At 39.0% G+C, this 17,025-nt stretch overlaps 1 protein-coding gene across 1 annotated transcript; it reads left to right on the plus strand.

Moving 5' to 3' along the window:
* The first annotated feature begins 3,453 nt into the window (after positions 1 to 3,453).
* LOC134370597 (uncharacterized) lies at positions 3,454 to 13,909 on the plus strand. The gene is given in 5 exon segments (XM_063087651.1): positions 3,454 to 5,786; positions 7,679 to 7,721; positions 10,137 to 10,233; positions 10,236 to 12,547; positions 13,880 to 13,909. Coding segments are annotated over 5 exon segments (4,815 nt in total).
* The last annotated feature ends 3,116 nt before the right edge of the window (positions 13,910 to 17,025 follow it).

Raw genomic sequence — 17,025 nt, forward strand, 5'->3', positions numbered from 1 at the left:
TGCCTTGATATTAAATACCTATTAGATTTTGAGCATATTCTTTTGGAGGGAATGGTGGAATTAATGGAAGGGAATAAAGGGTTTCCAGGACTCTAAATTTATATAATTTGTTAATAATTTTTATTAACATAGTTCTTTATCTTTTTATCACTTATGAGCCATTTCTATTATCATTTAAGATCACATTTTATTCTCTTGGCACAATTGAAAGTAATCTAAAAGGGTTTGATTTTATATTTCTCATAATGCCTGTCCATGCCTAGCATTTTATTTTTTTAATTTTAATTTTAATTATAAATTTTTTGTGGGGGGGTTGTTGAGTAGCTGTTACAGGGAACTAAACACTTGACCTTGATGTTACAAAGTTGTGCTCTAACCAGTTGTGCTAACCGGCCAGCTCCCATGCCTAGCATTATATTTGGTTATTAAAAACGTATTAGAAAAAAAAGAATTATTTTAATTTAGTTCTCAACTTTAGGAACTGTTGTCTTTCTTATATGCTATCTTTATTCTACTGTTTGAATAGAGTTTGGAGTTTTTTCTTTGTGAAAGTGATCTTACTCTTACATTTCCTATTCTGTCTGTTACCTTTTTCTTAGGTATAACTTTAATTACTGAATTCTTCTTCTAAATGTTTAACTGGTTTTTACAATGTACCATAAATAGAAACAAAGGTCCTCTCCACCCCCTGGCATGGTATTTGACAACTCATTGTTTCCTTTAATTGATACTTGAATTTCATTTTGGGCGTGTGCTTTTGACAAAGAAGGAGTCTAAATCTATTTCTTATATGCTAATACTTTTTACTATTTTATCTATGGTAATGTTTTTAGCTATTAACTGTTTCTTAAATTGAAAGTCATCAGAGCTTAGTTATTAAGCACTGTGGGTTCTGAAGTTTCCTGTATCAAAGTCCTCTTCTGTCAATTTTTGTATGTGTAACCTTTGCTAAAACATTTGTAGTCCATTTCCTTGGTTGTACATTTATGCATTATAAATGTAAATTCTACTGTGTAGATTTTTTTAGAATCAAGTTAATATTTATAAATTGTTTATAAGAAGGTCTGGCAAGTGCTAAGTACAAGAGAAAATTTAGTTATTATTTTCAAGAGAAAAAAAGTAATGATTATGAAAAGAAAATCTAAGCTGTCAAAAGGTCATTATGGCCTTCCATATTAATCTTATTTTATATAAAAATTGTCTTTTGTGAAATCATTTTTGGATTAACCCAGGATGTCTCAATATGTTTAATGCTGTGTGATAGAATTTAAAATCTAAAAGTTAGTTTTTATAGGTTTTGGAAAGTCAAATTAGCACCACGGATGCGAAAAAAAGTTTTTGGATCTTTAAAGTTTAAAATATCCTTCAAGGAAAGTCTGGAGTACTGATGTGGATTGTTGCATCTTTTTCTATATTTACAAGTTGCCAGAGGTCTTTCAGAATTCTGAGTAGGTGTCTGAAATCTCTACGTGTTTCATTCCAATAGAGTTTTCTCTTTCTTAAAAAGAAATATCCAATACTGTTTTGATGATAATTTAAAATCATTTTAGGTTACAGTTCTACTAATGAAGGAAATAATTATAGAATAACTTTTAAAACATACTTTCTTAGCAAGTAGAGAAAACGATAGTCACCAGTCTTCATTAAACATTAAGTACAGTCCTTACAGTTCTCTAAAATATGTCATTATAATCAGGAATTACTGAATTATCAAGACTCAGATTCTGACTTCAAAAGTTTGAGGTAAAATAAGGAGTATGAGTCATAGAATGCAAGGAAGATATTATAACAGGCACAAAAGAAGTAAATCATAGTAAGCCTGTAGGTGAAAGAAAATCACTTCCTATTTGGGTTTGGGAGGAACATTTGAAGGGGCATGTCACTTTCAATGGTTTTTAAATGGGTAAGTTTCCCTTGGGAGAATATTATGGGGAATAATGGACATTTCTGTGAAGGAGAAAACATAAGCAAATTTGAAGTTACAGAGAAGCATCGACGTGACTGGAAACATGAAATAGTCTAGTTTGGTTTAGATATATGGTTTGCATAGAATAAAGACAGAAAGAATAACGTGAGAAAATTTCTTGATTTTGAGTACTAGACTAAGTGACTTTGAGTAGTAGATTAAGGAATTTGGATTCTCTTCAGAAGTAATTGGAAGTTCTCAAATTATTTTGAGCAAAATAAATCAACAAAATAAATCAATTCAAGAAGATTGAATGAGAAGACAGACTAGGAAGCTACTGCAATAATCAAGGATAACAGCAATCAGTTAAAAGCTCATCTTAGGTTGTTATGAGTAAGAATATGAAGTAAAATACAGATATACAAAAACATTGTAAACTGTCACATTTTTGCCATTAGACTTAAGAAGCACTAAAAACTAGATTTAATGAGTCTACTTGAATTTTAGAATGAGAAACTACAACTCACAAGAGAGCTTTGTAGAACTTAGGCAGGAAAAGAATCCCAATCATATGTTTAAAAACAGAAATTGCCCGAAGTACTAAGAGTGAACAGTAATGAAATTAAAACCATTATGAAAAGACATAATACAAACTAGATTGAATGTTGATTAAAAATATAGAATATTTTCTCCCATGCAAGATCTTTTCTTCTCTCTTTTTTGGTTTTGTGTGTGTGTGTGTGTGTGTGTGTGTGTGTGTGTGTGTGTGTGTGTGTGTTTAAATTTTCTTGTCTTTGCCAAGCAATATTTTAGGACAAAGTCTTACTTTTCTTGGAATATTTTATACATCTTCAATTCATAAAATTACTGAAGAAAACTACCTCAACTGGTTGCTCATTTTTCTTGATTACTTTCTTCAGACATGAGCATGTTTCTTTTTTATCAGTAGATTTCTGTGTTTCTGGAGTCAATAGGGATACTGGCTCATCGAGTTTTCTTACACCAGAATCTTAAATCTAGAAACATAAGAGATTCTGAATTGCAGGTAAAAGAATGTACCAGTTTAAATTTCGTGGTAGTTTAATTAAAAATTTTAATCGTTGCTTCATTTTGTCATTATTTTAAAATTATGTGAAGAGTTTTCTCAGGCATAAGAAAGCCATGATCATGGTCATACCAAACTTTTAGAGCTAGTCCGTCCGCTAAGAATGCCTTCAGCAAGAGAAACGTGGTCTTGTATTTCAACAATAATTAAATGAGAAAAAAACCAGAGAATGAAATAAAGTTTTACAGTACAACGGCGGAATGTTGATTCACCGAATTTGTACTTACGCTTCCGGCCGCGTGATGTCCCTCTTTGCCGTGACGTTCTCTCTGATTCAAGGCAAAAACAGCCATCCTTTTACCCAACGGAAGACGCTCCATTCTTTCTTACCCTCCCTGTGTTGAACAACGGCGAACACAAAACGATGGGACTGACGGGATCAGATGATTTCTCTTAACTTTGAGGCAATTTTTACTAATTAGAAAAACACCGAGTTTATGAAATGTTGTACTCAGGTCGAGGAGACCCAGAAGGCAGGCACCTGCTGCTTTTGCTTCTGCTCCTCGCAATCTGGGAAGTAGGGACAGGCCAGCTCCACTACTCGGTCCCCGAAGAAGCCGAACACGGCACCTTCGTGGGCCGCATCGCGCAGGACCTGGGGCTGGAGCTGGCGGAGCTGGTGCCGCGCCTGTTTCAGCTGGATTCCAAAGGCCGCTCGGACCTCCTGGAGGTAAATCTGCAGAATGGCGTTTTGTTTGTGAATTCTCGGATCGACCGGGAGGAGCTGTGCGGGTGGAGCGCGGAGTGCGGCATCCACCTGGAGGTGATCGTGGACAGGCCGCTGCAGGTTTTCCATGTGGAGGTGGAGGTGAAGGACGTGAACGACAACCCGCCTGCGTTCCCCGCGACACAAAAGAGTCTGTTTATCGCGGAATCCAGGCCGCTTCACTCTCGGTTTCCACTAGAGGGCGCCTCCGATGCAGATAGCGGCGAGAACGCTCTGCTGACTTACAGACTGAGCCCCAATGAGTACTTCACTCTGGACGTGCCAACCAACCACGAGCAGGTAAAACCTCTTGGACTTGTGTTAGGGAAACCTTTGGACAGGGAAGAAGCTCCGGAGCTGCATTTATTGCTCACGGCCACCGATGGAGGCAAGCCCGAGCTGACTGGCACTGTTGAGGTACTCGTCACAGTGCTGGACGCCAATGACAATGCCCCAGTTTTTGACAGAACGCTCTATACGGTGAAGTTACCAGAAAATGTCTCTATTGGAACGCAGGTGATTAACCCCAATGCCTCCGATTTAGACGAAGGCTTGAATGGGGATATTATTTACTCATTCTCTAGTGATGTTTCTCCAGAAATAAAATCCAAGTTCCACATTGACGCCATAAGTGGGGAAATTACAGTGATAGGACTTATTGATTTTGAAGAAAGGAAAGCTCACAAAATTCTAGTAGAGGCTATCGACAAAGGCTTTCCACCACTGGCTGGTCATTGTACAGTTCTTGTGGAAGTTGTGGACGCTAATGACAATGCTCCACAACTAACGGTTAAAACGCTCTGGCTTCCCATAAAAGAGGACGCACAACAGGGGACAGCTATTGCTCTGATCAGCGTGACTGACCTAGATGCAGGTGCAAATGGGCACGTCACCTGTACCCTGACACCTTCTGTCCCCTTTAAGCTGGTTTCCACCTTCAAGAACTACTATTCGCTGGTGTTGGACAGCGCCCTGGACCGCGAGAGTGTGTCTGCCTATGAGTTGGTGGTGACAGCGCGGGACGGGGGCTCACCTTCTCTGTGGGCCACCGCCAGCGTGTCCGTGGAGGTGGCCGACGTGAACGACAATGCGCCGGCGTTCGAGCAGCCCGAATACACGGTGTTCGTGAAGGAGAACAACCCTCCCGGCTGCCACATCTTCACGGTGTCGGCGCGGGACGCGGACGCGCAGGAGAACGCGCTGGTGTCCTACTCGCTGGTGGAGCGGCGGGTGGGCGAGCGTGCGCTGTCGAGCTACGTGTCGGTGCACGCGGAGAGCGGCAAGGTGTACGCGCTGCAGCCGCTGGACCACGAGGAGCTGGAGCTGCTGCAGTTCCAGGTGAGCGCCCGCGACGCTGGCGTGCCGCCTCTGGGCAGCAACGTGACGCTGCAGGTGTTCGTGCTGGACGAGAACGACAATGTGCCCGCGCTGCTGGCGTCTCGGGCTGGAGGCTCTGGCGGTGCGGTGAGCGAGCTGGTGCCGCGGTCGGTGGGCGCGGGCCACGTGGTGACGAAGGTGCGCGCGGTGGACGCCGACTCGGGCTACAACGCGTGGCTGTCGTACGAGCTGCAGCCGGCGGTGGGCGGTGCGCGCAGCCCGTTCCGCGTGGGGCTGTACACGGGCGAGATCAGCACGACGCGCGCCCTGGACGAGGCGGACGCTCCGCTTCAGCGCCTGCTGGTGCTGGTGAAGGACCACGGCGAGCCGGCGCTGACGGCCACGGCCACCGTGCTGGTGTCGCTGGTGGAGAGCGGCCAGGCGCCGAAGGCCTCCTCGCGGGAGTCAGCGGGGGTCGCGGGTCCGGAGGCAGCGCTGGTGGATGTCAACGTGTACCTGATCGTCGCCATCTGCGCGGTGTCCAGCCTGTTGGTGCTGACGCTGCTGCTGTACACGGCATTTCGGTGCTCGGCGCCGCCCACCGAGGTCGCGTGCGGACCTGGGAAGGCCACGCTGGTGTGCTCCAGCGCGGTGGGGAGCTGGTCGTACTCGCAGCAGAGGCGGCAGAGGGTGTGCTCTGGGGAGGGGCCGCCCAAGACCGACCTCATGGCCTTCAGCCCAGGACTTCTTCCGTGTCCTGGATCTGCAGATGGAATGGGAGAAACACCTGCTCCTTTGGACTCCGCTGGGAAGGTGGGTTGAGCTAGCATTTTGTTTATGTGTATAATTATTTATTTAGCCTTTAGATATTTTTATTACTTCCTATGGTACATTTAAATCTTCTTAATTTATTTTTAGGAGTCTACAGATTATTTTAATTTTCAAAAGTGAACCTCTTAAATTTATAGGAGACTTTCGTGTTTTGACTTTCCAAATGAGGGTCATCATAAATTGTACATTAAACAAATATTTATTGGGTGCTGAATCAATTGTATTTAGAACCTGGATGAGAGTGACATTGAATTCTTAATACTGAGCTTTTATAGCAACTAAAAACTATTAGGTGTGAAAACCAATTTGGTTGTTATTAATTCAGTAAACCTGAACACCACTGTATCATTTATTCATTTCTATATTATGAACGGTGTTTTATTGTTTATAAGAAACCGTAGCAGAAATATATAGTAACTGTTATCTTGTTAATTTTTTAGTTCTACATTTCTCTGGTTCGAGCGTTTCTAAAGATGCGGTTCTTCAGCACCACTCCATATCTATTACTTTAATAAGGAACTTCCCCTAAACTCTAAAAAACAGTTGCTCCACTTTAGGAATCCAATTCTGTCAATAAATGTTACAATGCAGCCCTCATTTTAACTTTTATAAAATATGTTTCTAAATTTCTGACAATCTGAAGTATAAGAAAATGTTGATGATCTTTTCTACACTTAGAAATTTTCTTGAAATTCATTTTTCTCCTGATATTGGAGAAAATATTTTCTGACAGGTTCTTTCTTCAAAAAGATATTCTTCCTTTTATTGAAATTTTCTCAGTTTAGTGAAAAAATGCTGAAGCATGGAAAGATTCTAAACTTTGAGTTCTCTTGAAATTCTTAGTTTCTAATATAGAAAATTATGGCTACCAGTTTAGACGAGGATTTACTTTTTCTGTCAGTAGTCAACAGTCAGGAATCTGGATATGAGATTGTACACCATTAAAGTCACTGCATATTACATTTATATTTTCTGGATTGTAGTTTGTGACTTTCAAATTGGTGATTCTTCACACTGTACCTATATTACAAGATATCTTTTTCTTTACTAACTTACGTTTTAGAAACTTCACTTGTACTCATGCTTAGCTTTCATTATGTGATTTATATTTATCTTGTAGCTATTTTATTTATGTTGTGTCAGGTATTATATAAGGTATTCTTTAATTAAAAGATCAGCAGAGCAAAATAAGAGTGGCCTTGAGTATAGAGCCACAATAATAACTATAAAAATGAAAGTAAAATTTATTTAAAATCAAATATTTTAGAATGTTTTCCTTTCCCTCTAAAACATATATTTGGAATATGCTACAACGGTCTTTTTTTTTTTTTTTTTATCTTTCTTCATTTTATGTCTTTCAAAACTTGAGTAGTCTCTGAGCCCCTGTCATTAAACCTGTTTTTTCTATCAGCACAACTCACCTTGAATCCAGTCCTATACTTTCAAGTATCTCTGTCTGTGCACGTTTTTCAGGTTCCATGTGCCATCTGAGCCTGGGGCCAGGTGTTTGATTATGTGATATGGATCGAGGGGTGCTATAAATGTTATTTGCAAAATAACCATAAACAAAAAACAAAAACAAAAAACCTCCTCTAGTTTCTTAGACCTAGTATTTATTGAGCCTTTACTATATCCTCTTTAATTAAAATTTTATTTCTTATTAGTGATGGTTTTATTGATGTAATTGGTAATTTAGTTCTTTATATTAATATTTATTGTCTCCCAGAGTATGGACTGTCATCATATGCAAATTCTCAGAAGAGCTATGAACACATAGTAATGAGTATCTTTTGGTGTCATCTGGATGCATGAGCACCTTGGGATCCAGGGAGGTTGGAATTCAAAAAGGCTGGCAAGTACAAAACAGAGGAGAGAGCATTGAAGACTCCTTAGTGTTTTGCTATCCCTGTATGCTTCTATAGCCAACACTCCTTAATTCAAGCCAGAATCATGATACCAATAATGAAGCTCCTCCAACAGCAACTCTTTTCAAATTGTAGTTACTAGATAGGGTGGACTAAGTTATCACCCAATTTCAGACACTTTTGAGAGTGAAAGGGACACTATAAATTAGCATACAAGACCACAGACAACAATGAGCCTGTCTAAAGCAAATTGGAGTTTGTGGTTATCCTATCCTTGGACCTGCTAACTCTAACTGCATTAGCATTACCTGGAGTCCTCCTTGAACATTCTAATTCAAGACTCTACCTCAGAATTTCTGAAATGAGCAGTACAAATAAATTTGCACTTTAACAAACACCCAAGGAAATTCTTATCGAACCGAAGTTTTACATCCTTAGCCCTATTTGGTACTTCACAAAGCAAGTTCCTGTTATTAAAGGGATGTAACTTAATCAGCTCCTCCTTCTTACTGAATATTGGAGATCCATAGTGGGATATTTATGTTACTGCTTGATATAAAATGCACATTAGCAGGAATGAATTTTAGTGTTTGTCCTTATCTTGTGTTGAGATGATTAATCAATGATAAACTTATAGACTACAGCTAATAGCTCAAAGTGAGCATTGGTATTGTGGATGGATGGATTGATAACTTACTACATTTCAATGCATGCTTTATTTAAAAAGTAATCCCTAACATCAGAACTTGAATAAATTTTGACACTGGAGTCATTCCAAAGGAGTAGAGCAGTATCAGAACAGAATTTAGTAGGACACATAAGCTAATGGATTGAGTGACCCTCATTCCTGTCAATTTTCTTATCCATAAAAATTGTTGTTCTTTTGTTCATATTTTAATAACTAAGAGTTTAAAATAATTGACATGTTAAAAATCTCTTGTACAAGTCATAACATCATTAAATTAAAGAAATCAACCTCTGTATAGGATGAAAGATTCTGTTATTACTTTCCACTTTTGGAAAAAGAGAAAACTAATTTTACCAGCAGCATGGATATATTAGTGGAGATTTTTGGTTTTTGAATTTTGATTCCAAGAACTTTGAAAGAGGACAAATTTTTTTTACTGCATGTGGTTATGAAATACTTTATTGAAATTGATAAAACTATTAGATAAATTCCAGAACTGTATCTTTTAGCTATTTGAAATCTTAAATATAACAGTGGTGAAAGCAGTTGCTTTTAAAAGTAGAAATTATAAATTTGTTAATTACTTTATTTAGAGTCATAACTAAGATTCTTTTTGTCCATTTAAGATATCGTACAGTGTAAAAAAAAATCATAAAGTGAAACATCTCCCCTCCCCGTATAACTGATTTATCAATACAACACTTTTCTGTTTTCTTAAAGACAGGAACCACCACTCTCAGACAGCAGAGTAGCATTAATAAAGGCATTGTAGAGTGACAACATTCTAACATTCTATATGTAATAATTTTTCCTGAGGAGCCAAATTTGGTTTTGAGCATCATGAAAAAAAAATAGCCAAATTGAAGTCTGAGCATAATTCCCATTTGTGAAGCACTCATGCCCCTTAAGGTTCTATACTCGCCACTTAATATATCATAATTTATGCAATTACCATATTACTACTATACCAGTGTTATGAAAATGGAAACTGAGACAGAGAGAAGGTAAATAATTTCCCCTAAGTCACATGGCTAGTAAGAAGAATAATAGAAATCTATGTGAAGAAATGTCTGATGTTGAAGGCAGTGATCTCTCTATATTCTAGAGATGATTGCAACTTAGGAATTGAAAACACTTCACAGATAATTGATGCTTGAGATTAGTATCTATGTAAGGTTTATTGAATCTCAAAATTATCACTAGGAGAAGTTAATTAAGCATCGGAATTTTAGAGATGTAAACTTGTCATCCAACGAAATACTAGTACACTCAGTAGTATGTAAATATTAAGAGCAGTTTGAAATTTAGCTAACGATAATTATGTGGTTATGGAAGGAATTACTTCTCTGAGATTCCACAGTAAAGAAAACTTTTCACTTAGGATCTACATTATTATTATTATTATGCAAAAAAGACACAATGTAAGGTTTTGAAAGTCCTTAGAAATAAAAATGCATAAAAATTGAATTAAAAAATACGAATGAAAGAAAATTTAAACTCGTGGAATTTTACTTACACATTAAGCCACCGGATGTCGCTGTCGTCCACAACATAGCTTTTTAGAACAAAAGCAGAACACACTGTTTCGCAAGGACTAGGAAGTAGCTACATTCCCAGATCTCGGCCATTTCATTTCTTAAGGAAAATGGATGTAAAAAATCGAACAAGAAATGTCGCAGCGTGTGCGCATTCTAGACCGCTGATTCATCGATGTATAGAACAAGAGAAAGGTACGAAGCTGGTCTCCAGATCGAGCTGTCCAGGAGGTCAGCGCCTGCTGCTCTCGCTTCTGCTCCTCGCAGCCTGGGAGGCAGGGAGCGGCCAGCTCCACTACTCGGTCCCCGAGGAGGCCAAACACGGCACCTTCGTGGGCCGCATCGCGCAGGACCTGGGGCTGGAGCTGGCGGAGCTGGTGCCGCGCCTGTTCCGGGTGGCATCCAAAGGCAGAGAGGACCTGCTGGAGGTAAATCTGCAGAATGGCGTTTTGTTTGTGAATTCTCGGATCGACCGGGAGGAGCTGTGCGGGCGGAGCGCGGAGTGCGGCATCCACCTGGAGGTGATCGTGGACAGGCCGCTGCAGGTTTTCCATGTGGAGGTGGAGGTGAAGGACATTAACGACAACCCGCCAATGTTCTCCGTGACAGAACAAAAGCTCTCAATACCCGAATCTAGACTGCTTGACTCTCGATTTCCGCTAGAAGGCGCGACGGATGCAGATGTTGGAGATAACGCAATGCTTACTTACAAACTCAGTCCAAATGAATTTTTCACTATTGATACTATAAACAAAAAGGATCAAGGTAAATCCCCAGTGCTTGTCCTGCGGAAATTGCTGGATCGTGAAGAAAATTCACAGCTTAAGTTGTTACTGATGGCAATCGATGGAGGCAAACCCGAATTTACCGGATCTGTTTCTCTGCTGATCCTGGTATTGGATACCAATGATAATGCTCCTATTTTTGACAGACCCGTTTATGAAGTTAGGATGTACGAAAATCAAGCAAACCGAACATTAGTAATATGGCTAAACGCTTCTGATGCTGATGAAGGAATAAACAAGGAAATGATGTATTCATTTAGTTCTTTGGTCCCACCCATCGTAAGAAGGAAATTTCAAATAAATGAAAGGACAGGAGAAATAAAAGTAAATGATATTATTGACTTTGAGGAAAGTAACATTTATGAAATTCATGTAGATGTTACAGATAAAGGAAACCCACCTATGGTTGGTCACTGCACTGTCCTAGTGGAAATCCAGGATGAAAACGATAATTCACCTCAGGTAGTTGTCACTTCTTTTTCTCCTCCAGTGAAAGAAGATGCTCCTGTCGGCACTGTCATTGCTCTGATCACTGTGTCTGACCAAGACTCTGGCATCAACGGGCAAGTGACTTGTTCCCTGACACCTCACCTCCCCTTCAAGCTGGTGTCCACCTTCAAGAATTACTATTCTTTGGTGCTGGACAGCGCCTTGGACCGTGAGAGCACATCACACTACCAGTTGGTGGTCACAGCGCGGGACCGGGGCTCGCCTTCGCTGTGGGCCACCGCCAGCGTGTCCGTGGAGGTGGCCGACGTGAACGACAACGCGCCGGCGTTCGCACAGCCCGAGTACACGGTGTTCGTGAAGGAGAACAACCCGCCCGGCTGCCACATCTTCACGGTGTCGGCGCGGGACGCGGACGCGCAGGAGAACGCGCTGGTGTCCTACTCGCTGGTGGAGCGGCGGGTGGGCGAGCGTGCGCTGTCGAGCTACGTGTCGGTGCACGCGGAGAGCGGCAAGGTGTACGCGCTGCAGCCGCTGGACCACGAGGAGCTGGAGCTGCTGCAGTTCCAGGTGAGCGCACGCGACGCTGGCGTGCCGCCTCTGGGCAGCAACGTGACGCTGCAGGTGTTCGTGCTGGACGAGAACGACAATGTGCCCGCGCTGCTGGCGTCTCGGGCTGGAGGCTCTGGCGGTGCGCTGAGCGAACTGGTGCCGCGGTCGGTGGGCGCGGGCCACGTGGTGACGAAGGTGCGCGCGGTGGACGCCGACTCGGGCTACAACGCGTGGCTGTCGTACGAGCTGCAGCCGGCGGTGGGCGGTGCGCGCAGCCCGTTCCGCGTGGGGCTGTACACGGGCGAGATCAGCACGACGCGCGCCCTGGACGAGGCGGACGCTCCGCTTCAGCGCCTGCTGGTGCTGGTGAAGGACCACGGCGAGCCGGCACTGACGGCCACGGCCACCGTGCTGGTGTCGCTGGTGGAGAGCGGCCAGGTGCCGAAGGCCTCGTCGCGGGTGTCAGCGGGGGTCGCGGGTCCGGAGGCAGCCCTGGTGGATGTCAACGTGTACCTGATCGTCGCCATCTGCGCCGTTTCCAGCCTGTTGTTGTTGACGCTGCTGCTGTACACGGCATTTCGGTGCTCGGCGCCACCCACCGAGGTCGCGTGCGGACCTGGGAAGGCCACGCTGGTGTGCTCCAGCGCGGTGGGGAGCTGGTCGTACTCGCAGCAGAGGCGGCAGAGGGTGTGCTCTGGGGAGGGGCCGCCCAAGACCGACCTCATGGCCTTCAGCCCCAGCCTTCCGCCCTTTCCAGTGGCAGATATGGAAGTGGAAGATCAGTCTAATCAAGCGGACCACTCTGGGAAGGTACGTTATTACATTTTCATTTTCATATTTTGCTTTGCCAATAATATTTGCTCTCCTCGCATTGTTTTCTTGAAACATGTCTCAGAATATTTTCATTCTTTGGCTACATACCATTTATGCTCAAATATTTCTAGTAATATCTTTTGTAATATATTTTATTTCAGAAGTTTATTTTATATTTTGTCTAACCTACCCAGTGTATCAACCTTTGCTTAATACTTCAGTTTTTAAAATAGCCATTTATTAGAAATGCATTAATGTTTTCTAATACTAATATTTGATTTAGGCTGCAGTTTTGATTATTTTTATACCTACTCTTTTATTATTTACAAATATTTGTAAGACCAGTACTTTAATTCATATTTGTTTCATTTTCAAATTTAAATTTTGACTTGAAAAAAAAATAATTTGAAGAAGAAAATAAAACACAAAAAGTATAAAAAATAAAAACAAGAACAAAAAATTTTGTCTTAAATCTATTGCATTAACAAAAAGACTGCACTGATCAGTATCTCTTTTTGGTGAAAATGTGCTTTTTTGCTCTCTAATTACAAAATATGTGTAGTGCACCATAACTCATATGGCATACTAGATCTTCAATATTCAGTGATTATATATTTTTTCTCAATAATGTAGTGAGTAGACTGGCAGTTCATTGTTAAAAAGCTCCTAATCTTGAGAATTAAGTTAAATCGTTTGAGCTTTAAAAATGTTTCTTTTTTCATTTTTATTTTGGTAGTTGCGGTGTCTGTGTCAGTGTGTATTATTCACTTTTGTTAGCAGAAAACAAGTGAACTTCATAGTTATTTACATAATTTTATCCAGCAGATCTTCATTATCTGCTCCTTTATCAGCATTAAGCATTGCTTATTATTTTCAAATATAAGCTCTTCCACATTGAGGAAGGAATCCGACTATATTTAATAATAGGAAGCATTTGAGAAATCATTCTTAATCGTAAGGAGATATTGAAAATGCTTACTTTAGTCTAAATTAATATTAGAAGTCTGAAGAGAAAATTGAATTATCTTCTTAGAATGTTTTCTACTGATCTGATATTACGTAGTGTAGTTTAGTTTAATAACGTCTCTAATCATTTTAAATATGGTTGATTTGGATGATATAGATTCAGAAATGCAAGCGAATTAAGTTGCACAGTGGCAAAACTACCTGATCAATTATGTTTTGGTGAAGCTGGTTGTTACCTGATACCCATGATTTTATTTTTTGTTTGTTTTATTAATTCCAGGTTTACCAAAAACCAATGCAACTTATTTATCATCTTGACTCTGGTTCTTAGCGATTGCTTTTTCCATTCTCCTTCCCTTTCAGTATGAAGAATATAATGAATTTGTTACTTAGTATGTTCTTTGTAAGCAGCTTCCAATAAAGGTTGAAAGTATTATTCACATTTAGGAATACCAAAAAGACAATTGTGGCAGGAATTTAAGAATGGCCTTGTCTTCAATGTTAATGAAGACATGGCTTGTCTCCTATCCTTAGAGATTACAGATGATAAGTTAATGCAGAGTTTTAAAATGTGTTTGTTACTACTATATCAAATATGTTTATGAAATATATGCTTTCTTCTCAAATATTTGGAAAACATTTTCCTGAATATCTTATATCATGCTGAAGTATCTCTTTTTACTTTAGTAAGAGCTCATATCAATCATCAAAGTCTCAGTTCTGCAGGTGCATCCATCTCTCCATCAATACTAATTTAAATTCATATAATTTCTAGTCTTGAAGTGTAGATATTAAGAGGCGTTTTAACCTCCAAGGTGAAGATATCCTGGTTGGGTCCCCTAACCTTTAGAAAGAGAATGCTCATCATTGCATATATATAACTATGGATATCTTTGCTTTTATAATTCCTTGTTCTTTCTAATGTAGGTATAAATGTACTGAGTTGCTGTGTATTTTTTCAGATCTATGACTACTTTTCACTCAGCAGTTTTTTATATTATTAAAAGTTTTTTTTACAAAGTGGTCTTTGATTAAACTCAGAGCAATAATGTTGTTACAGTATACAACCAAAGAAGATACCGTTAAAAGTTTATTTAAAATTAATATATAGCTCAATCTTTTCTTTTCTCATTCTCTAAAGTGCATATTGTGATTTCCCACTACCAAACTGAAAATAGTGACTTTTAATTACTTTTTGGAATTGAGTGTTTTCTGATCTTCTGTAATCATAAATCCTCAGACCTGTCAATAACCTTCATACTTGGCATAATTTCAACTTGTATGTCCAATTTCTTCTTACATCTGCCCTTTCTAATGGCCCTTTATAATGTTCATGTGCAATCTCTGCAAAACAATCTTGTCCAAAGATATCTCTTTACCTGAGCTACTAATAAAATATAGAATTATGTGTTTACCAATTTAGTCCTGTTTATTTTACTTTGCCCTCTTTTGGTTATGTTTTCTTTAAAAATACAAATTTTAACAAAAAATGTTAACATAAATACATTAGTATTTTATCCAGCAGCATAATAACCCTAAGATATATGGAGGAGAAAGTGCAGAAAAGAGAAGAAATGAGGAGAGAATTCAGAATGAGAAATCAAGAGGTAGCGAAAACAAATTTTACTGATTTCAGTCTGACAGTGTCTTCCTATGGCTTTGTCATTAAGATAAATATTTTTTAAAAACTTTGTGGACAATTTCTTTCATTCAGTTCAGAAATTGTATGAAACCAGAAAATCTCCCAAATCAAGGATTGCTTTTCACATCCTTGCCGAAAAAGTAATTAGTTCATTTCTTTTAAAACTGTAACATCTTATTTTTAAAATCATGTTTAACATAGTCTTTATTATGTAACATTAAAATGAGGATAATCATGAGTGCTTTTTAGTTCTCGTTGATACAGTATTTGTGATAGTCTGTTTTGAGATGAGTAACTAACCCATAGCTTTATTGGTATACTTTAGTTATTAGCTATATGAAAGCCTTGGGATTTGGGGACTTTAAAATTATTCTTTATATTACATAATTAATGAGGCAATTCTTTAAGCTAAAAATGGAATGGACCTTCAGCATGAAGTCATTCCCAGAGAGACTGGATCATTTCAATCAGCAAACATAAAAAGGTTTTTTAAAACTTGTAAAAAGTTTAAACCTGTTTCTTAAATTTGTTTTTTAAAACATCACTCTTTTTGAACTTGGTCACCTTCATGTGCTAAAATTTTTCTTGTTCTTTTGTTTATGCAAAATGTTGGTGTAGAATTTATGTCTTCCACAATAAAAAAGTAATTAGAAGTAATCAGAACTATAAATCTTTGGCATAGATTTATTATCATTGAATTGCTATTTTTACAAAGGCTTCAAAATGAAGATTGGGGCTCACTTTTATGTAAAAGCTAAGATTCCCTTGGGTATCAATATATAATTGTTTTTTAGTAGGGAAATTTGGGATTTTTCTCAACTGTCTTCATCTTATTGGAGGGATTCAGATGTTGGATAGTTGGTTTCTTACAGCCTTGAGAATGATTAAAACATTGTTCTTCTCAAGACAGCGTGCTAAACTTTATTGCAATTCATAAAAGTTGTTATGCAAATTTCAATGTATTTTTTTGTGTTTGAGATAAAAACAGAAAAATAAAATTGAGTGAATGAATGAGACATAGAATAATCTTTATATTCTAGCCTCCTCAGACCAACTCTGAACTAAAATGGGTATAAACAGACATGTAATTTGAATGCCTGATTCAGTGGGTTTTTTGTTCGTTTGTTTGTTTGTTGAGAAAGAAGTTATCTTTGCCAAATAAGCAAATAAGCGATGAAGATAATGCACATTGAAGTAGTCCTTCAGAATGGAAAGTACAACATTCACCCTGAGCTTATACAGTGATTGAAAACAAGTTTTAAAATGAAACAAAGTCTAATAAATATACTTTGTGTTTTCAGGAGTCAGTACTGGGTAAATTAATTAACATCCAAGCAAAGAATCTTTGGATAAACTGATAAATAGCTTACCACCATTGACTTGAAATTCCATTATGTCGAGATGGCAATTTAGAGAATTTTCATCTTGGGTTATTCTCTACACACTAGTCCAGCAGTTTAGAATAATTTAACATAGCATAAGGATTACACAATAGAAAATTAAAGAGGGGTAGGAATAGACCTTATAAGAAGTCAGTCCGAAATTATCAGTTTCTGAAAAATCTAAAACCACAGTATCACTAGTATCCTACAAATATGGTCTCTTAAATATTTATATATATGAGTTAGTGTAGTAATACATTCTCTTAGATGTCTATATACAAGACAAAATTCTTCTTGGAATTCTAATTTGTAAGACAAAACCACCTTTGAAGAGCTTCTGGCGACGCTTAAAGAAGGTATAGTGAATGACTTAAAAGCCCACAAAGAAAAACATGGACAAATATGAAGGAATTAGGAAAGAAACAAGGTAAGTGAAATAATATAAACGGAAACGCGCTTTACATTTTGAGCCACAGGATGTCGCT

This window comes from Cynocephalus volans, chromosome 2 (assembly GCF_027409185.1).
Source record: "Cynocephalus volans isolate mCynVol1 chromosome 2, mCynVol1.pri, whole genome shotgun sequence".
NCBI classification, from domain to species: domain Eukaryota; kingdom Metazoa; phylum Chordata; class Mammalia; order Dermoptera; family Cynocephalidae; genus Cynocephalus; species Cynocephalus volans.